Raw genomic sequence first — 22,155 nt, 5'->3', positions numbered from 1 at the left:
GGGATGAAGGGTGAGTGTTTGGTGAGCATCAGCTGACACTGTTTCCACTGGGAACCTCAGGTTTTGATAATGAAAACTGTAGGACTTGCCAGCCATCCTCCCGAAGCTGAAGTGTATGTAGTGTTTTGACGTCTGGGGAAGGATTTCCAGGGCACTGAGGACTGATTTGGCAGAAACACCAAATGGAACACAGTGTCTCAGATTTGAGACAAACACAACTCATCTCTTGGCAAAAAAAAAAAAAAAAAAAAAAGAAAAAAAAGAAATAAAATAAATAGCATGGAAATTTGACAGATGTTTGAATAATCTACCAAGTGTCAAGGAGTATAATTTCACTGTAGACACAAAGAATCGACCATCTCAACGAATTTTCAAAAAATAAAAAAGGCTTGTACTTATTCTGTACAAAATTGTCACTTTTGGAACTGCCCCAATTCATCTACACATTGAATTTATTAACACAGCATTAAGTTTCTTTGTGTAAAAAACTCTTTGTACATAGTAATAAAAAAGATAAGGCAGGATGCAGTGGACAGAGCCTCCTGGTCTCTTCCTCCGCATCCCTGCAGAGCCACCAGGGAGCGGCTGCGACAGGAGGAGCCGTCTCTGCTTCTCCGCACTGAGCATCCCGCACCCTCGCTGTGGTGAGAATCCTGTCCGAGCACCCTGAAGGACAGAGGCTGCTGATGGTCTTTGGCACTTACGCTGGCAGACTGAGCTTCTTTCCCTTGAGAACTAGGATTTGATGGAAAAGAACAGAAACAAGAGGTCACTGTGGGGACAAGCTCAGTTTCCCTCTCTCTGGTTCTCGTCTCATACAAGGAAACAGCAGCAATAGAAAAACAGACAAACAAACAAAAAACCAAACAAAGCCAGGCTAGGTGGCGGTGGTGGCACTCACCTTTAATCCCAGCACTCGGGAGGCAGAGGCAGGTGGATCTCTGTGAGTTTGAGGCCAGCCTGGTCTACAGAGTGAGATCCAGGACAGCCAGGGCTACACAGAGAAACCCTGTCTCAAGGGAGCTGGGCAAGCAAGCCCTTGACAGAATCTGCAACTATGACCTGAAGGCCAGACATGACATACCTTTTGTAATGTATAAGTAAAAGAAGTCGCAGTAGAGAATGGTCTGGACGACACCAGCCACCACAGCAATGAGATCAAAGAAACCCTCGAAGTAGAAGCGCCAGATCCAGTTGACGAGGTACAGAGCACGGTAGAGGCCCAGGAAGAAGAGGTAGTGGGTGGTGATAGTCTCAGCCTCGCCCGTCTTGCTGATCATAAAGAGCTGTGGAAGGATTGCCACTGACTCCAGGTAGATGGAGAAGGTCCATAAGATCTGAAAGACAGGAGGCTGGCTTCAGCTGGGAGGTTGGATGAGCTGGGTAAGGGAACTGTCATGTCTTGTCTACCATGAATCCACATGGAAGGTGTTACTGTGTGGGCTCATCCCACTCCAGATCCAGAGTCCCCAACCCACCTTGCTTTCTTCCACTGTTTCTGCTGATTCTCCACCAACTGACCACATTTTTCCACTACAGATGGCTTTGCTTTACAATTCTTCAACTTTCCAAAAGATTGAAAGAAACACACATGCAATAGAAACCATACTTAAATTTTCATGTTTGGGCTAGTAGGATGTACCATGATTCTGGGCAGGAGCAGAGCTGCAAATCCCACTCAGCCATAGCACATTGTCTGCACTGACAGGAAACACATCTACAACATGCTGGGTTGGTAAGCTAGCTATATTAAATGTTTTTCCTTTTCTTTTCTTTTTGGCTTTTCAAGACAGGGTTTCTCTGTGTAACAGTCCTGGCTGTCCTGGAACTCACTCTATAGACCATGCTGGTCTCGAACTCAGATTCACCTGCTTCTGCCACCCAAGTCCTGGAACTGAAGGCATGCACCACCACAGCCCAGCATTTTTTTTTTAACTAGCAATGAGTTGGTCAATAAATGGTCATACCCCTGTCAGAAGTCAAGGAGCTCCTGCATTCTCATTCTCATTCTCTCTCTCTCTCTCTCTCTCTCTCTCTCTCTCTCTCTCTCTCTCTCTCTCTCTCTCTCTCTCTGTGTGTGTGTGTGTGTGTGTGTGTGTGTGTGATGTCTTTAGTGCTGGAGTAGAGCTTCAAGTGTCATTCCTTAGGTGCCATCCACCTCTTTTTTGAGGCAGGGTCTCTCACTAGTCTTGTACATAAACTGGGCTGGCTCACCAGTGAGCCCCAGCAATCTACTATCTCCCTCCCTAACACTTGGGATTATATGCACCACTGCACCTCCATTTTTCATGTGGGTTCTGGAGCTCAAACTCAGGTGCTCAACACTTTCTAACAGATATCCCCCAGTCCTTCTCATCCCCCGCTTTCTTTTATTGAGATAAGGTCTTATGTAGCTCACATTGGTCTCAAACTCACTATGTAGCTGAGGATGACCTTGACTCCTGATCCTCCTGCCTCCACCTCCCAGATGTTGGGCTGACAGGCATGTACCACAACACCATGGTTTTTGTTGTTGTTGTTGTTGTTATTTTGTTTTTCCAGACAGGGTTTCTCTGTGTAGTTTTGTGCCTTTCCTGGAACTCACTCTGTAGCCCAGGCTGGCCTCGAACTCACGGAAATCCTTCTGCCTCTGCTGGGATTAAAGGTGTGTGCCACCGCCGCCCAGCACAACACCATGTTTAATTTGGGGAAACCTCCAGCAATAAACTGTCAGCAGACACCCAAGTACCGGGTGGTTTAATTCCGATATACCAATCTAGTTACAACAGTGTATTTTGTACCAGAAGTCTGTCAAACAGCAAAACAAAGGAAGAAAACAAACCAACAAGAATCCTTTTTCTGTTAACAGAGAACCAGATGTGACCACTAAATACCCTTAACCAACCTCAAGAGGAGAGAAGTCATGATTGACTAGAAATGAGAGGCCTCCCACAGGCACCACAAGAAACTCCACTCGGAAGGTATCGTGATTTCCATCATAGGTGGCCTTAAACTTCATGTAGATCAGGTACACTGTGGCATAGGAGCAGGCAATGTAGATAAGCTAGGCAAAGGAGAGACACCACATTAGGAGCACATTGCAACTGTTTCCTAAACACTGTGGCACTGCCATACAGTCAGCTTTAAACCTCTCCCTCTCGACACTCCCTCGGAGCACTTCTGGCTGGTGTATACTCCTGAGTCACACAGCCACCACAAGTAGGACACAGGACCGTTCTATCACTCAAATCTCACCCCGCTGCCTCTTTGTAGTTAAGCCCCCTCCAGGCTCATTTTGCCCCTCTTGTTCAGTTTCCAGTTTTGCCTTTTCTAGAATGCCACGTGAGAAGTCAAACAACACATTGCATTTTGCATCTGGCATCTTCAGATGGCACAGTATGTCTGAGAGCCAGCCAAAGTTGCTACATATGTACCCATGGAGACCAGAAGAGGGTATCAGATCTCTTGAAGCTGGAGTTACAGCCTGTTGTAAAGCTTGTTGTAAACCTATTGTAAACTGCCAAATGTGGGTGCTGGGGCTTGAACTCCAGGCCTCACAACTGAGCAGCAAGCACTCTTATCCACTGAGCCATATCTCTGGCCCATTTCCTCCATTGTGCTGAGCAGAGGTCTAATGTACAGGTGCATCACAATCTGCTTACTCACTCACAGTTAAAGGAGAAGTGTCCTGTTTCCAGTTGGAAGATGGTGAGTAGCTGCTATGAACATGGGTCACCTTTGTGTGAATGTAAGTTTCATTTTTCTTGTATTTATACTTAGGAGTAGGTTGATGGATCAATGTTAAGCATACGTTTTAAAACTGTAAGAAACTCCGGAGAAATAGGCTTTTAATCTCATCTTAAATACAACACAGCAGTTTTAGAGAGGAAAGAATTTGAAGTTCACTGCAGCTCTGGACCAAGGACTTCTGTCCAACACTTCTTTGGCTGGCTTTTTTGTAAAGATAAGATAAGCACTGTAATCCAGGTTCAACTTTTGCCTTAGTGACTTTTACTTAAACTGCACTTCCTGTTTGGGGCCAGAAAGATGGCTCAGTGGGAAAAGGCACTTGGGGTCAATCTCTGGGACAGACATGCTGAAAGGAGAGAACCAACTCCTTAAAGGATCCTGACCCCCACACTTGGGCAGTACCATGTGTGCACCCACACATGTACACTCACAGATATACACAAAATAAATATTTAAAAAATGCAAAACATTGGTTTACTTTAACAATAATTATTCAGATTGTTGCTATGAAATTCAGTCTGGTAGTGTTAAGCCAAAAGTTAGTTTTGTTTGTTTAAGATTACTATTTTAAGATTTTAAAATTATTTTGTGAATGCTTTGCTTGCATGTATATATGTACACCACATGCTTGTCTAGTGCCCTCCAAGAGCAGAATGGATTGAAGTTCCTGGAACTGGAGTTATAGGCGTCAGGTCCTCTGCAAGGACAACAAGGGATCTAATCCACTGAGTCATCTCTCCAGCCATTACTATTATTTTTAAGCAGATTTTATTTTAATTGTTATGTATTTGGCTGTGGGTTTGTGCACTTGAGTGCGGTGCCTGCAGACTGGAAGGTACTGGATTTCCTGGAACTAGAGTTCCATGCAACATGATGTGGGTGCTGGGAACTGAACCGGTGTCCTCTGCAAGAGCAGCACAAGTTGAGAAGCTGTTAAGAGCACTGGCTGCTCTTGCAGAGGACCCAGGTTCAATTCTCAGCATCCACATGGCAGCTCACCACTGTCTATAACTTCAGAGCCAGGGGGTCCAATGCCTTCTTCTGATCTCATGGGTACTAGGCACACATGTGGTGTACATACATACACATGTGGTGTACATACATAAATGCAGACAAAACAACACAGATATAAAATAATAAAATAAACTTTTTTTTTTTTTTTTGGTTTTTTAGACTGGGTTTCTCTGTGTAATAGTCCTGGTAGTCTTGGAACTCACTTTGTAAACCAGGCTGGCCTTGAACTCAGAGATCCACCTGCCTCTGTCTCCCAAGTGCTGGGATCAAAGGTGTGCACCACCGCCGCCCAGCAAATCTAAATTTTTTTAAAGCAGTATGAACTTAACATCTTTATTGAGGAGCCATCTCTCCAGGTCCAAAATTTATTTTATTTCTGATTTATGTGTATATGTATGTGCACATGTTTGTATGTCTACAAAGGCCAGAAAAGGAGTCAGAGCCCCTGGAGCTAGAATCACAGGCTGCTGTGGGTGCTGAGTACTGAACTCCGGTCTTATGCAAGAGCAGCAAATGCTCTTAACTGCTGAGCCGTCTCCCCAGCCCCTGAAAGCTAATTTGTAAAACACTTCTGCCTCTAAGACAGCAATTTTGGGTACACTGCAACAGAGCTGTTCAAGGACTCACAATTGAGTCCTGTGTTCTTTCATCTTTAAAAGGTTACCCAGCCCCAAGGAAAAGCCTAGTATTCTGAAATTATATCAATTTGTAAACTGCAGACACTCAGGCCTAAGAATAAAACGCAGATTTCAATCCTGAATAGAGATGGCTGGGATAGGACCACACTGCCTTGTTACTCCTTCTCCTGAGGAAATACAACTTAAGAAACTTAATTAGGAAACCATTGGAACAAATGACTTATGATGAGGGTAATCATCAAGCCCTTACATAGTTTAAAAACCCACAATGACACTAAACAGTTCCCAGCCCCTCATTATGTATTTATGTTTGTAAATAGTCAGCATGTATTCAAATTGTTGTTTTAAACCCTACACATGTGTTAATAAGGAAAGCACACAGGTAGGTGCACCCACACTGCACCCCCTCTGGACCATCCCTAGTCCAGGCTTACTGTAGCTGGGGGGTTCTCAGGGTCCTGCCTGTGACCTACAGCTGGGCTCTGGCTCTATAAGCAAGCAAGCAGGACTGTGCTGAGAGATGGGACTCAGCAGAAGAGTGGATTCTGACTCTTCTATCCCCAGTACCTGCAGTTTTATCTTACTGAGACGATAAGCAGAATCCTAGTCATTCTGTATATATGCATTCATCCAGGTTTGTGTTCCTGTGTATGTGTAGGATAGAAGTCAACCTTGGGTGTTTGAGTTATTTTAATTTATGTGTATGTCTGTGAAAGTATATGACATGTATAGGGACACCTGACAGAAGCCACAAAAAAGCCAGATCCCCTGAAGCTACAGACAGTTGTGAGCCTCTTGATGTGGGTGCTGGGAACCAAACTCAGTTTCTCTGCAAGAGCAGTCTGTGTACCTAACTGCTGAGACATCGCTCCAACTAATGTGTCTTTGAGACAAAGGGCTCAGCAATCAGGCTGGGCTGGCAGGACTCTGTCTCTATCTCCCTAGAGCAGGGATTATAAGTGAGTGCCACCACACCCAACTTACATGGGTGCTGAGGATCAAACTAAGGTCCTCATGATGACATGGAAGCATTGTACAGACTGAGCCATCTACCAGCCCAACCTAGCCATTTTTAAGGCAGCCAAAATATTTCCTGATTACCAGAGTTCAGAACAAAATGATTATAGGTGACTCAAACTTGCTTTTTTCCCTTTAATTTTTTAACCATTTATTTACATGATATATACGTTTGTGTGTGTGTGTGTGTGTGTGTGTGTGTGGCAGTTAGGGACAACTGGTGGGAGTTGGTTCTCTTCTTCCACCATGTGAGCCCCAGGATTGAACTCAACTTGTCAGTTGATGGCAAGTCTCCTTATCCACTGAGCCACCTCACTGGTTCTCAAAATTGGTTTTTTTTAAGAAAGATCATAAACCCAAATACTGCACGCCCACTTTAACCTCTATTTATCAAGATGCTTTCAAACACAAAGTGTTGGGTGGGGATGCCCTAAACCACATTCTTAGAACAATGCTGTAAAGTGCTTGAAGAGCATGAGTCAATTCCCAGCACTACAAGATCAATAAATAAAGCAAAAAGACATGAAAGCAGAAGGGGGGCTGGTTGAGAAGAGGAAGGGGACTAGCAGAAGGGGGACGAGAGAGTGCAATGGGGTGACTCTAACTGAAAGTTCAAACCTCTACAGAGACAGTCACACAGACACAGACAGACAGACAGACACACACACCAGTGAGATGGCTCAGCAGGTAAAAAGCCTTTGCCAATTGAGCCTGACAACCTGAGTTGGATGGAAGGAGAGAACTTATTCCCAAAAATGTCCTCTGGCCACCACACGGGCACCACAGCATGTGCTTGCCTGCATTTATATATACACACATTGAAAATGAAACTTTTTTAAAAAAATAGGGTATCTATTATTCTTGGAGATTTTAAATTAAAAACAACAACAACGAAACAAGGCTAATAGTTCCCACGGGTGTGCACATGGTGGATAAATGCACTGGAGCTGATGTCATACCATACCTTCATAGATGTATTATATAGTGAAATGAATGAAGTAAAAAGATCCAGGTAACGAGTTGTGAAGACCAGTGCAAACAGAAGCTGGCTTTTCCCAGAAATGCCTGAAGAAACAAAAGGTGAGAGTCAGAACAGCCCTGGGGAAGAATTTGGCTCCTGAGATCACCGTGGGCAGCAAGTGCGCAGCCAGGGAGGGAGTACTTGGAGTTAAAGGGCCAGGCCTGGGGACAGCTCATTAAATCAGAGAAAATAAAGGTCTTCTTTCGGCTCTCCTAACTGGTCCTGCTCTGGTGGATGAATCTAGGAAAGTGACTTTGTCACACTACCACCAATACACCAAGATTATGTACCCTCCAAGGACGGAGCTCCAACAGCCCACTGCTTGCTACTCAGCATCACACCTTCTTTATCTTCACATGCCTAGCATCTGCCTGTCACCCAAGGCTGGCTGTGCTGGCACATGCCTGAATTCCTAACACTTGGGAAGCTGAAGCAGGAAGACTGAGATCCAGGCCTGCCTGGGCTACACAGGGAGACAAAATCAAAACTGATCCCCCTGCAGAGCAGGACAGCCACAGCTCACATGGGGGAGACCTACATCTGCCCACATGGCTGTGTGAATTTCAGGATGTGGCAGGCTGAGCAATTTTTGACAACTGGAAGGTGACTGCCATCAGAATCTGACCACCTCCACTTGGAGACACCTGCCTCCGTGCTGAGGACTCATTCATCAGGCACCTCATGCCAGCTGCTACCCTGGCTTCCCCACAGACACTATAAGACACAGTGTGGAGCTGGCTCAACAGATGAACCACGCAAGTGACAGGACCCCCAGAACCCACATAAAGGCAGGGACAGTAGCAGGCATTTGTGATCACAGCACTTCTACTTAAAGACGGGAAGGAGAGACACGAGAATCCCTGGAGGCTCATAGACGAGCTAGCCTGACTTACGGAGAACAAGGAGAAAGAAGCTCAAACAAGGTGGAAGGCAACGGCACCTGAGATTGCCCTCTGGCCTCACACTCACACAACTCTGATGATCTGGTTCCAGTACCCTCCAAAACCTCCAACAGACATAGAACTCTCTTGTGGAAGTTGTGCCTCATTCCATTTAGTATTTCCTGTGCTGTGCACTAGACCAGAAAAACACATGCTCAAAAGAAAATGGAACTCATTTTCTCTTCATGTCATGAGGCAGTCTCATTGTGCGCTATTCTGGATGAAATTTTCAGAAATGGAGTCCTACCGTGTCTCTAGGACAGTAAAAAGATAATGTGCTCTATGCGCTGCCCTAATTTACTACAAGCCGGAGGATGAGATTCTCCCTGAGTGAGCATTGGGCAAAGGAGAAGCCAGGTGGTATGTGCGATGTATGTATGTGCACATGTGTGCCTGGTGCCAGTGGAGGCCAGAAGCAGTCAGAGTCCCTGGAACTGCAGTTCCAGAATCCACACAGGAACTACCATCTGGCAACCTTGGATGCTAATAGGATGTGGCAACCATTCTCCCGGGCCTGAAGCTTGACTAGCAAGGTACAGCTTTTCTCTTTACCACTGAAAGGTGTCTCATCTCACAGAAGGAAGCAATCTCAAGCTAAAGGCAGGAGGGGTGGGCAAGAATCACCTGAGGGTAGGGGTGGGATGGATGGAATCTGTCTATGGATGGATCTGCAGTGCTAGGTGTCAGTCATCATGTCTGTCTGTCTACCTGCCTTCCTGCAGTCCTGAGGGTCTCAGGTTGAGCAAGCACCTTGCTACTGAGCTACAATCTCAGGCAGTACCAACCTGCTCTTGGATCAAAAAGTTGCAAGGTGATCACGTACCAAGCACTCACAGAGCACTCACTGTCAGCACTTCAGACTGACACCCTGGTAGCTAATGCATCTGACAGCTCATTTAAGAGCAACTCTTCAAATGAGTATTGCTCGTTCTTGTCTTTCTCCACAGAGCTCAATAAGGTTTATGAAAGCCCACATCTCCACACTTGAGCCCACAGGACTTTAAATTACAGTGAAGGTTTCAAGTTGGGTTTCTGACATGCCTACTGGTTTACAGAACAGAAGCCTTATCCAAATAAAGGAGATTCTAGTAACAGCAGGGATGCTGCCAAGCACTGTGGGTCAGGCCACCTGGAAAGACTGCACTCCTAAGAGTCTCAGAAAGGATCTGGATACTCTAAATTAAAACAAAAGTTTTTCTTTCGGTGGGGACAAATAGCCCAAGCTGACCTTGAATCTGCTGTGGAGTCAAAGCTGGCCTTGAACGCCTCATCCTCTTGCCTCCAGCTCTCCAAGTGCTGGAATTACAAATGTGTACCATCACACCCAGCTTGGACATTCTTTTAAAATTCACGACCTTTCCCTGGACTCCACAACTCAATACTTAAGAACAGCCTCACAGCCAGACATGGCAGAAGCCTGTAATCCCAGCCTATCTATAATCAGGAAGCTGAGACAGGAGTCAGAGTTTAAAGCCAGCTTGGGCTACATGGCAGGATCTTCTTGTCTCAAAAAACGCAAGGGCAGGGAGTGTAGCTCACTAGTACACTGTCTAGCATGGCTCTAGGTTAGAGTCTCAACAGTAAGGGAGGTAGTTTTAGAACCAGAGGGTCTAGGATCATCTCAGTTGAGGTGCTGTGTAAGGCCAGACTTATTTTTATTTGTTTATTTATTTATTGTGTATGCAGTGTTCTATCTGCATGTATGCCTGTAGGCCAGAAGAGAGCAACAGATCTCATTACGGATGGTTGTGAGCCACTATGTGGTTGCTGGGAATTGAACTCAGGACCTCTGGAAGAACAAGCAGTGCTCTTAACCTGAGTCATCTCTCTAGCCCTGGCCACATCTATTATACGCTATCCTAATTCCATTCTCTGCGCTTGTCAAACACAGATCACACCAACTTGTTGGGAATGCTGAAAAGATGGAGGAAAGCGCTTTATAGTATATATGCTGTGGTGAACACTTGAGAAATAGTTAACATTAAAAAAAATACATGCCAATTCTTAAAATTTTTCAATGGGCTAAAATATATAGAATGAGTGTAAGGTCTTCTATCTTTGAAAAGATTTATCTTCATTACTTTTAATTAATGCAGAGGCCAGAAGAGGCTATCAGACCCAAACCAGAGTCCTCTAGAAAAGCAGGAAGTGCTCTCAATGACAGTCACCTCTCCAGTCCCACTCTTTTAAAAAAAAAGATTTATTTATTTATTATGTATATAGTGTTCTGTCTGCATGTATCCCTATCCACCAGAAGATGGCATCGGATCTCATTATAGATGATTGTGAGCCACCATGTAGTTCCTGGGGATTGAACTCAGGACCTCTGGAAAAGCAGCCAGTGCTCTTAACCTCTGAGCCATCTCTCCAGCCCCTCCAGTCCCACTCTTTTGTCACATGTATGTCTGTGTGAGGGTGTCAGATCCCCTGGAACTGGAGTTACAGACAGTTATGAGCTGCCATGTGGGTGCTGGGACTTGAACCCCAGTCCTCTGGAAGAGCAGCCAGTGCTCTTGACCTCTGAGCCACCTCTAAAGACCAGTCCCACTCTTTTAAAGAGCCCTCCCATCTCCATTTAAAGTGTAACTGTGTGAGTTGTTTTAAGGTCCCTCCCTTTAAAAAAAAATATTGAGTTTTATGTGTATGAGTGTCTGGCTGCATGCATGTATGTGCACCATTTGTGTGCCTGGTGCCTGTGGAGACCAGAAGTAGTCAGAGGTTCTGGAACTGGAGTTACAGATCATTGTTAGCCCCCAGGTAGATGCCGGGGAGTGAACCCAAATGCTCTGCAAGAGCAGCAGGTGCTCTTAACTGCTGAGCCAGGTCTCCAGCCCTTAAAGTTCTCTTTCCATTTGTGTTTGTATGTGTACCACACGCATTTTTACCCTTTAAAGTAACCTTGTGTTTTACAACCTGCAGTTTGAATGCATATCTTGGAGTCATCTTTTCCTTCTAAGAATATACATGTCTGGTTCCATCCTGTTTAATGGCTTCACAATGTTCAATGTGGGCATTAATTTATGAGACCACATTTGAATTATTTAAAAATTTTCGCATGGATTTTTTTAAATAGATGTTTATATTTTCTACTTATTTTTATTTTCTAGATTCTACTTATGTGTGTGGATACACAGGCAGGACAGAAGAGGGCATCAGATCCCCTGGAGCCATCCAATATGGCTGCTGAGAACTGAACAGCAGCAAGTGAGCGACAAGCCATCTCTCCAGCCTGTTCATAGTTTTTGTTGTAAATTCTACACAAACATCTCTATTTACAGTGTTTTGTGGCTGGAGATGTGGCTCAGTGATAGAGTGTTTGGCTGGCAAGCACAAAGCCCAGCACTTCATAAACTGGGCATGACAGCATCTACCTGTGACTCTAGCACTCTGAGGTGGAGGCAGAAAGTAAGAAGTTCAAGGCTATCTTTGGCTACATAAGCACTCTTCCCTCAGCAGTCTCTATACTCCTTGTTGGAAGTCCCTGGAAGTGTCCTTGGGGGTCTCTCCTTCCACTTCACACTCACAAAAGTTATTGCCCTGATGGCCTGACATCCATGTCTATACCTCTTTACACATGACTTACCATCTCACCTGACCCGCACCTTTCTTTGTGTAATGTTAAGGCTCACACCCAGGCCTCAGACATGCTAGACAAGCATTCTCCCACTGCAGCATCTTTTTTATTCTCTCGAGATTCTTCATAGCCAAACATGGCTTTGAACTCCTAGTCCTCCTATGTCTACTTCCAGAATGCCGGGATTACAGCATGCCCTGCCACACACAGTTAGTTCTTAAGATGCAGAGATGGAACCAAGGGTTCTGCCATTGCAGCTGGGGAGTGGAAACTTTGCTGCCATCTGCTGCTGAGTTGTCTAGGTGCTGTGCACAGAGAGAGGTCAATCAATGTATGGCATGACTACTGAGAAACGAGCCCTCAAAGGAACAGAGGAAACAGCTCTAAGAGGAAGCTAGGAATGTGATGCAAAATCTTCAAATATTCAGTGTCAACAACAACAACAAAAATAAGCGTTACCACTGGGGGATAGAGCCCAGTAGTAGAGAGCTTGACCAGCATGCACAAGGTCATGAGGTCCTAGGTTCAATCCCCAATACCAGCAAAAAGAAAAAAAGAAAAGAGCTTTCTATTTGCTTCAAATAAATAAATTATTTGGTTATGTGACATACAAGGACAGTTGCGCCTGTCAAATTGGATAGGTTGAAAAGTTTATAACCTACCCAATGGCTAGGAGGAAAGGAGTAAACAAAGGAGGCAGGCTGGAGGTCACTCATTTCAGGACTCCACCAGTCATTTAAACTCAGTGCTCAACACTGATAATGATTGTCAGCTTAGGGAAACTTAGCTAGAAAGCACTTCACCTAAAAACACAGCTTTGGGACATGGATTTGGCTCAGTTGGTAGAGCACTTGCTTGACTTCAGCGAGGCCCTGGGTTCAAACTCCAGCACCATAGATAAGTAAGATTAGCTTCTTCTCCCAAGGTACTCTAGATGAGGGCTTAGGGGGAAAAGTGACAATCTGAGTGACAACTTGACCATCCATCAAGATGCCTGGCAGTTCAGGAACACAAGACACTCTCGACACTCCATTTCCCCATGTAATGACAACAGATGCAGCCACAGAATTTATATTCAAGCAAGATCAGTTCACTGCTCCCCTCTATGAAACAGGTCCTTAGAGCCTGAGTGGTGATACACACCTGCAATCCTAGCTCTTGGGAGGCGGAAGCAGGAGGATTCAAAGTTTTCTGAATACTTGAAAACCAGAATGTCCCACTTACTAGCCTGCCTCATCCTCCCCTTAGGGAAAAATGTCCTGTGATTTAGGAATTGCTGGAGTGTTCAGCACTGGTATTGAAATCCTAAAATGAGCTCCGATTTTCAAGCTGAGAACCATTGCCTGGATGGACATGGCTCAGGTTCCAGATATTTGAGAAACTCTGATCAAGTTCTTCCTCTCTCAAAAGTTGCTAAACAACTGAATAACAGAGCAGCTAGGATAAGTCAGTGTTTAATGCACAATAAATGATCTTGGTGATTTTCATTTTTGAGAGGCCAGAAAATTTTATATAGCAGAATCAAGAAGACCCTGAGTCCAGGAGTAAGGATGGTTCAATGATATCCACAGGCTCCTTGGGAAACACTCCTGAACCAAGCTTGCCCACTTACCTTATCTTGGCACTGCAGCTGGAACACTTTGTTCTCCTTAATGCTCTCATCTCCCAGGAAAACAATGGATATTAAATAGCATCCCGTTCCTTTTCCTTGTTACTCAAGGTTCCCTTAAGAATTCTACTTATAGAGGGTGGGAGAGACAGCTCAATGGTTAAGAGCACGTGCTGCTCTCGAAGAGAACATAGCTTCGGTTTCCAGCAACAACACGGTGGCTTATAACTGCCTGGAACTTCAGTTCCAGAGGACCTGACACTCTTCTGTCTCCAAGGGCTTCTGAACACTTGTGGTAAACACACAGGCACACACATTATGCACATAAAAAATTAATAATTAAAACTGTGTAGGATAAAGCAAATGCTAATTTAAACTCCAAATTACGAATTACTGCTCACGTTTCAATCCTGGCTCTATCCTAACTGTGCTTCCCTCCCTAAGACTCGGTTCCCCGCTGCCCACATGGGGACTGCCTGAAAGGAGGCATAGAAAACACTACGCTGACTACTGAACGCACACCTATCACAATGGCAGCCATTACTCTGCTGTCATCACAAATCATGCAATCAAGCCTCTCGGGTCACCCCCGAGTCAGATGAGATGTTTCAATACAGGACTTTGTAACATTCACTTGGATTGATCAAAGGTCTTTTTTGGTTGTGCTTACTTCCTGAATCTCAACTATGTTCAGGGAGAGAGAAGAGACCTTCAGACAGCTGAGTCAAAGGGGTGGTGTTAACTTAGATGAGGAGGTGTTTATTCATAAACCAGATAGGTGGCGTCTCTGTCACCCAGGCCCTCTAGGAATCCTATCTTCTGCTGTCTCTGAAAAAAATTAAATTTGAGTTTACACAGTTATTTCATTGGGGCCATAGCATTAGGTTTAAGGACAGTATTTTAAGAATGTATTATAAGAATATATTTTGGGTTTTCGGGGAGAGATTGGTTTTGGAGACGGGGGTCTCATATAGTCCATGCTAATTTTGAATTCCTGATCCTCAGGCTTCCACCTCTCATGTGCTGGGATTACAGGCAAGCACCATCACATTCACCAAGAAATTATCTAAAACTTAGAAGAGTCTTAAGATTTAATGAAATGCAGAAATTCACAGCTACTGTGCGGAGGGGAAAGTTCACTCTACTGCCTCTCTGCAATACTCGAATGAAATATGCATGTACTTGGAGGGAGGGACAAGGCCAACTCACTGGTGACGTGGAGCCAGGAAAGAAGATGAGAACACACAGGAGACCTCAGTGGTACCCAGCGCTTGCAGCTTAAGGGAACCAGTTATTAGATGGCCACACTCAACAATGAAAAAACCAGCTCGCTTCTCAAGGTAGCATGAAACTGCCAAGTAACTCACTTAAAAGACTCACATCTCTTTATGATGGGTGAGATCCTGGACCCTAAGACTTGCGTGCAGCCCACTTCACAGTAGGCACAGGCCTGACCTGACATCATTCTGCCTCCCATACCCCATCCCCTGCTCCAGTCCTTAAAGAGAACAGGATGAACAGCAGGATGCCCTCTTCCTCCAGCCGGCCCCACCTTCGCGGGTGGCCTGGCTGCCACGTCAGACCCTGCTCGCCCGCAGTCCTACCCATCCTCCTCGAGCAAGATTCCCATTGATTCCTGGGGACTCAGAGGAGCCCCCAGAAGCCCAAAGAGAGGGACACGCCTACTAGAACCCCACACACCCCGTCCTAAACTTTTCAGATCCAGCAAAACCTGGGGGGGGGGGGGCAGTTGCGCTAGCACCCTGCACCCGGACGGATCAAGTTCGCGGGCGGACCAAGCGCAGATCGGGGGCCCAGGGCTGCGACGGGCACCCCGACCCGTGTGCACACCCTGAGGGGGTTTCAATGACCGCCGGGCCGGCCGAGGTGGGTGTGTCTAGCCATCGCGAGCCCCGCGCAAGCCTCTGAGCGACCGAGGGCCGAATGGGTCCTTCCGTGCGGTCCTGCCCCTCGCGCCTCGCCCTGGCGACCGCTCACCCGCACAGGAGCGCGTCTTCCAGATCTTCAGCAGTAGGATGACGATGGCCGCCAGGTGGGACAGGTCCCCAGTTAGCCGGAAGATGTTCATAGCGGCGGCGGTCGGCGCAGCGCGGCGGCCCCGGAGCTCAGCAGCGACTCAGGACGCGGCGACAGCCCCAGGGAGAGGAAGCGGTGAAAGATGGCGGGAGCGGGCGCGACGTGGCCAGGGACGTGGCCGAACTGCCGTCGCGCGCGCGGGGCAGCCTGGGAGAGCGGGCGACCGCTGCGGCCACGCCCCCTGTCACGCCCCTTAAAGGCCCCGCAGCCAGGAGCAACCGGACCCTACATCCCGCATGGGTTGCCCGCTGAGGACCCAGAGTGCTCCGCAATTTCCGTCTCCAGGGTTTCCGCCCGGGTGCCAGCGATTTCCTTTTTTAAGTTTTGAAATGACACTCCATTGTGAGGATTGTCTTTTTTTTTTCTTTCCCCTACCCTACTAAGACAACAAGGGTATCCGTCTTGGGGCATTGTGAGGGTAGTAAGCATTGTTAAAATCTCTGCGGTTATGCACTCGTGCTTCTCTTATAGAGGACCCAAGTTCATTTCCCAGCACTACATTGGGCAGCTTCCAATGCCTGTAATACTAGCTCCAGAGGAATTCGATGCCTCTGGCCTTTGAGGGCACCTGCACTCATGTGCACATACACACAAACTAACACATACATTTTAAATAAAAATAAATCATAAAAAATCTGTTAAAATCTATTAATTTTTATTAAAAATTACCCTAGGAGCCGGGCGGTAGTGGTGCATGCCGGTAATCCCAGCACTCTGGAGGCAGAGGCAGGTGGATCTCTGTGAGTTTGAGGGCCAGCCTGGTCTACAGAGTGAGTTCCAGGACAGCCAGGGCCACCAGTGAAGAGAAACCCTGTCTTGAAACACCCTCCCCCTACCCTCCCCCCGAAAAAAAAATTACATTAGGGCTGGAGAAATGGCTCAGTTGTTAAGAGCACTTGCTGCTCTTCAGAAGAACTGGTTTCAATTCCCAGCACCCACAGCCCAAGGCTCACAACAGCCTGTAACTCCAGCTCTAGATCTGACACCTCTGACCTCTGAGGGCACCTTCACTCACACACACACACACACACACCTGAAATAACAAAAACAAATCTTTAAAAGTACATTTCTTGGGTTGGGGATTTAACTCAGTGACAGAGCGCTTGCCTAGCAATCACAAGGCCCTGGGTTCGGTCCTCAGCTCAAAAAAAAAAAAAAAAAGTACGTTTCTTTGTGGATGTGTGTGGGGACATCCAATCAGATGCAGTTTTCTCCTTCCAACATGAGGGTCCCTAGGATTGGATCAAGTTGTCTGGATTGGCGACAAGCTCCTTTAACTATTGAGCAATCCTACCACTTCTTTTCTTTCCTCTTCCTTGTCTTTTTTTTTTTTTTTTTGCTTTTTTATGTGTGTTTGTATGTGCATGTACACGTGTGTGCTGTGAGGACAGATATTGACGTCTAGGGCCTCCTAGATTACTTTACAAGTTATATATTGTAGTGCATCTCACTTGAACCCAGGACTTGCTGATTTGGCTAGTCAAGCCCACCAGCTTGCTTAGGGGAACCCCTACCTCCACCTCTCAAGCTCCCCCACATCTTTCTGGCATTTATGTGGGTGCTGGAGAGCAGGACTCAGTTTCTCACAGACTTTTGTCTTTGGCAATCTTTCTGGATTTACAGTGCTTCTTGTTTGCCATTAAGAAGAAATCTGAAGAATTCAATTATGGAGTTGGGGATATCAGGCTGGATAGAGAGCCCAGTGAAGTGCTTGGAGATAACCCAGTCAGTGAAATGCTTACTATACACACAAACACACACACACACACACACACACACACACACACACACACACACAAGGTCTGGAGTTAGTCCCCAGCCTTGGATTGGCCACCCCCCAGACTTATTATTAATGTTTACAATTAGTTCTTGTAAATTATTGTTAGTATTCCTGGTTATTCGCCTGCATTTAAGCAAAGATGTTGGGGATGGGGCAAATTGAGTGCAGACTAGGCAGCTCCTGGACTTTCATGTGCAGCCCTGGCTGCCTTGAATTAAAGAACTGTCAGTCAGACAGTTAAGACATAACTTAGGACAGCACTTAAGACAGCAGCAGAAATCCAGACAGCTTAAGAAAGCGACATAATGATTGTGTGTGTGTGTGTGTGTGTGTGTGTGTGTGTGTGTGTGTGTGTGTGTGTGTTGAAGTGAGGGCAACATGTGCCATGGCACACGTGTGAAGGGCTGAGAACAATTTGCAATTTATTCTCTCCTTTCATTATGTGGGTCCTGGGAATTCAGCTCAGGTAATTAAGCTTGCAGCAAGCCCTCTTACTCCACCAAGCCATCTCGCGAGCCCAGTGATAGCTGTTGATTGTTCCTATGCCTGAAGGAGCAGCCACAGCAAGAACTGTTTCAAAAGGAACTGGACCTTTTGCTATCAGTAGTTTATTTGACCCTGCAACTATTTCCACTGAAGCCTGAGGTACTTTCCCCATAGCCTACCAAGATAACTGCTGGTGAAGCTAAAGAGGCAATGCTGTGATTGGGGCAAATATGAACCCTCATTTGCATGTCACGTTTGCTCTGATTGGTGGAAATTTCCCTTCCCTGGAGATTCAAGCCCACAGTTCAGCTCAGTGACATCATTTCATCGATGATCTTTTCATTTTCTGTCTTTTTTTTTTTCTTCTTGGTTTTTCGAGACAGGGTTTCTCTGTGTAGCTTTGCGCCTTTCCTGGAACTCACTTGGTAGCCCAGGCTGGCCTTGAACTCACAGAGATCCGCCTGGCTCTGCCTCCCGAGTGCTGGGATTAAAGGCGTGCGCCACCACCGCCCGGCCATTTTCTGTCTTTTTTTTAAACGATTTATTTATTTTTATCTTACATGAATGGATGTTTGTCTCTGTGTACAGTGCCCTCAGGAGCCAGAAGAGGGCGTTCTTCAGAAAATGCAACCTGCAAGTTGGACATGATTTATCAAAGTTTTGCTTTGGATTTTCTTAGGTTCTGAGAAAGCTAACAGTGCAGTTTAGCAAGAGCATTTATTTCTGGTCTGACTTTCCAGCCCTCTCAGATTCATAGTATCAAACCTGGAGTATAGAAAGGAACTGGTCATTCATTCCCTCTCTTTCTCCTTTCTTTTGTTTTGTTTTGAGACAAGGTCTCACTCTTAGATGGCCTTAAACTCACAGAGATCTACTTGCCTCTGCTTCTTAGGCACACTGTGTTTCTTCTTCTTCTTCTTCTCCTTCCTCTCCCTCTCCCTCTCCCTCTCCCTCTCCCTCTCCCTCTCCCTCTCCCTCTCCCTCTCCCTCTCCCTCTCCCTCTCCCTCTCCCTCTCCCTCTCCCTCTCCCTCTCCCTCTCCCTCTCCCTCTCCCTCTCCCTCTCCCTCTCCTTCTTCTTCTTCTTCTTCTTCTTCTTCTTCTTCTTCTTCTTCTTCTTCTTCTTCTTCTTCTTCCCCTTTTGACAAAAAATTTTTTTGAGACAGGTTGTCCTGTCATCTAGGCACCAAACTTAATATGAAGCCAAAGGTGATCTTAAATGTGGGGATAACAGGCATGCACTCCCCACTCCAACCTGGCTTCTGTGGTCTGAGGATAGAACCCAGGGCTTCATGAATGCTAGGTAAGCACTCTAGCAACTGAGCTGCATTACTGACTCCTGGTTGTTCTTGAGCAACTTGGTAGCCCTTGCTTTCATGTTACTTTGGTTTGGTTGGCCAGGCAATTATTGAACACCTGCTGTATGGAGAAGCTGGAAACCGCTGTACCAACAAGAGGAAGCTCTGCATCAGGGAAGACACCTGGTAGCTAACCCTTGGGCGTGTGCAGATTTGCCAAGGGAGGGCAAGCAGCAGCCAGGTTCAAAGGTTGTGGTAGATAAGGAGAGCAGGTTCTCGAGGCTTCCTATGTGGGCAAGTAGTAGGCTAAGGGAAACCAGTGACAGCAGAGAAAAAAAAAACAGTCTGTGTTGTGCCCAGGTTAGTGGAGGACACTGGTGACCGGAGAGACACTGGAGCCGCAGAGACAGCGGCTCAGGAAGGTCTGGCTCTGAGGGAGGGGGATCAGCCACTAGGATCTAGGATCTTAGGGGCAACAGAGAGAAGGGGCAGAAAGAGCCAGGGGACTGAGCTTGTCACTGATGGACTGAGAGGCTTGGGAGCCTAGGAAGGCAGGTGCATGGTCGCAGATGAAGAAGTAGCTTTTAGGGCTCTGCAAGCTGGCTCAGCAGGTAAAGATGCTTGCCACCAATCCTGGCAACTTGAGTCTGATCCCCAAGAGCTACATGATGAAGGGAGAAAACTGGCTCCTGCAAGTTGTCCTTCATACATACACTCACACACACACACACAAACACACATGCCCATGTGCATGTACATACGTGTACGCATACATACAAAAAGATTTTTAAAGGGAGAAGGGGACAGCAAGATGGTGCAGAGGGTAGAGATGCTTGCTACCAAGTCCGATGACCTGAGTTTAACTCTCTGAACCCATGGGGTCAAAGGAGAGAACCTGTTCCCATAAGTTGTCTTTTGACAGCCACACATGTGGCTCTCTCTCTCTCTCTCTCTCTCTCTCTCTCCTCTCTCTCTCTCTCTCTCTCTCTCACACACACACACACACACACACACACACACACACAAATAAATGTAGTACAACTTACTTTTTAAAAAAATTAGCTCTGAAGAGGAGGGGAGGGCAGGATCAGAAGGCATGAGCTGGAGATGAGATGGAGAAGATGCATAGAAATTTGTAGAAGTGTATGTGTGTGTGTGTGTGTGTGTGTGTGTGTGTGTGTGTGTGTGTGTAGGGGCCTTGCCCCTGCCTGATAGAATCTGGTTGCTGTGAAACATCCATTTACCTAGAGATTTCTGAGGCTTCCTTGGGGCTAGGATTACTTATCAACTCCTTGGTAACCACCCCCTCCCCAGCAAACAACTTTTATTGTTTGGGGGTTCAGCTGTGCCTGCTTGCAAAGATGATCCAGTCCAGCTCAGTGATAGAGCACTGGTCCAAGGTGCACAGGTTCTGGGTTCCAGCACCAGCATGCAAACAAACCTAAACCAAACCCAACAAAAAGCCCCGAGAGAGACACCATGGGTACACGTGTACCAAGAGAAACCATGCAAGACATTTAGAGACGGTGACCACTTAACAAACCCAAGAGAAAGTGGGCCTCCCGACACCTTGAGTTTGGACTTCTGGTCTCCAAAACAGACCTATGGAATAGTTGTGTTCAATCCCTGGAATCCACATAGTGGAAGGAGAGAACCAACTCCTGAGACATATCCTCAGCAAGCCTCTGAGGGCATTTTCTTGATTAATGAGTAGTGTGGGAGGGCCCAGGACACTGGGGGCAGTACCATCCCTGGACAGGTGGTCCTGGGTTGCATAAGAAAGGTAGCTGAGCAAGCCAGAGAGAGCAAGCCAGTAATTAGTCTTCCTCTATGGTTTTTGCTTCAGGTCCTCCCTCCATGTTCCAGGCCTACTTGAATTCCGTCCTGCCTTGACTTCCCTCAATGATGGACTGTAATCAAATTGTGTAAGTCTAATTAAATCCTTTACTTTATGAGTTGTTTTGTGGCCCTGATCTCTATCATAGTGATAGAAAATGAACTGGGACACTCCCCCCAGTAAATAGATAAAATAAAATAAAACATTTTAAAGATAAAGGCCGGGCAGCACATGCCTTTAATCCCAGCACTCAGGAGGCAGAGCCAGGCAGATCTCTGTGAATTCAAGGTCAGCCTGGTCTACAGAGTGAGTTCCAAGATAGGCTCCAAAGCTACACAGAGAAACCCTGTCTCGAAAAAAAACAAAAACAAAACAAAACAAACAAACAAAAAAGATAAGAAATCTCCATTCAAGAGATTTGGATGTCCACAGACAAGAGTTTTGGATCCATAAAGTTCCAGCAGTTTCTGTGAGTTTCAGACTTTTATTTGTAAAAAGGAGATCAATCACAAAATCCACCTGAGTGGGTTGGAAACTGAAATGGAATCTGTAAACACACGAAGCACACTACTTAGTAAACATCACCTGGTGTCACTATTGGGAAAAGCCACATAGGGCTAGGCTATGTCACTGCTATTGTTGAGGAGCAAGTTAATTCCAGGAGCATAAGTGCCTGCACCCACACCTTATCATTTCGGGGAGGAACTGGGGAGGGGACACACTGGTTCACACAAGGGACTGTGTACTGGTTCTGGGGCAGAACCTCCATAAGATATCGGAAATTAAACTGTGAGATACTGACCCAGAGGTTGTCTACACCCAGCATTGTACGTGGCACCTGTCAAAAGTATTGGCAGATATGTCTAGGAATAAAGAGAGCACGTTAGAAACACTGAAGGACTGTCCGTAGTCGGCCTTGGTCAAGAAATCAACATTTTACAGTATGAGGGGATGTAGTGGCTTTGGAACAGTTAAACCAAAATGTGTACTTCAGGCATGGCTGGATCCAGGGGTGAAAACATATACATAGCAACCTTCTCTTGTCTTTTGGGCTGATATGGAGGCACCCTGCCCCATCCCAGGTTCCCACCCTTTGTACACACACCCAGTCCTCCC

At 46.2% G+C, this 22,155-nt stretch overlaps 1 protein-coding gene across 1 annotated transcript; it reads right to left on the bottom strand.

Annotated features, from left to right (window-relative positions):
- Positions 1-480: 480 nt before the first annotated feature.
- Kdelr2 (KDEL endoplasmic reticulum protein retention receptor 2) lies at positions 481-15,776 on the bottom strand. The gene is made up of 5 exons (XM_052754372.1): positions 15,542-15,776; positions 7,363-7,463; positions 2,885-3,043; positions 1,085-1,337; positions 481-735 (listed from the first exon to the last, which is right to left on the bottom strand). Exons 1-5 carry the CDS (start codon positions 15,630-15,632, stop codon positions 701-703), a joined length of 639 nt encoding a protein of 212 aa, XP_052610332.1. The 5' UTR covers positions 15,633-15,776; the 3' UTR covers positions 481-700.
- Between the last annotated feature and the right edge of the window lie 6,379 nt (positions 15,777-22,155).

This window comes from Peromyscus californicus, unplaced genomic scaffold (assembly GCF_007827085.1).
Source record: "Peromyscus californicus insignis strain IS unplaced genomic scaffold, ASM782708v3 Scaffold_2__1_contigs__length_46816999, whole genome shotgun sequence".
NCBI lineage: Eukaryota > Metazoa > Chordata > Mammalia > Rodentia > Cricetidae > Peromyscus > Peromyscus californicus.
Note: the sequence above shows the minus strand (reverse complement) of the source record. Positions and strands in the feature narration are given on the sequence as shown.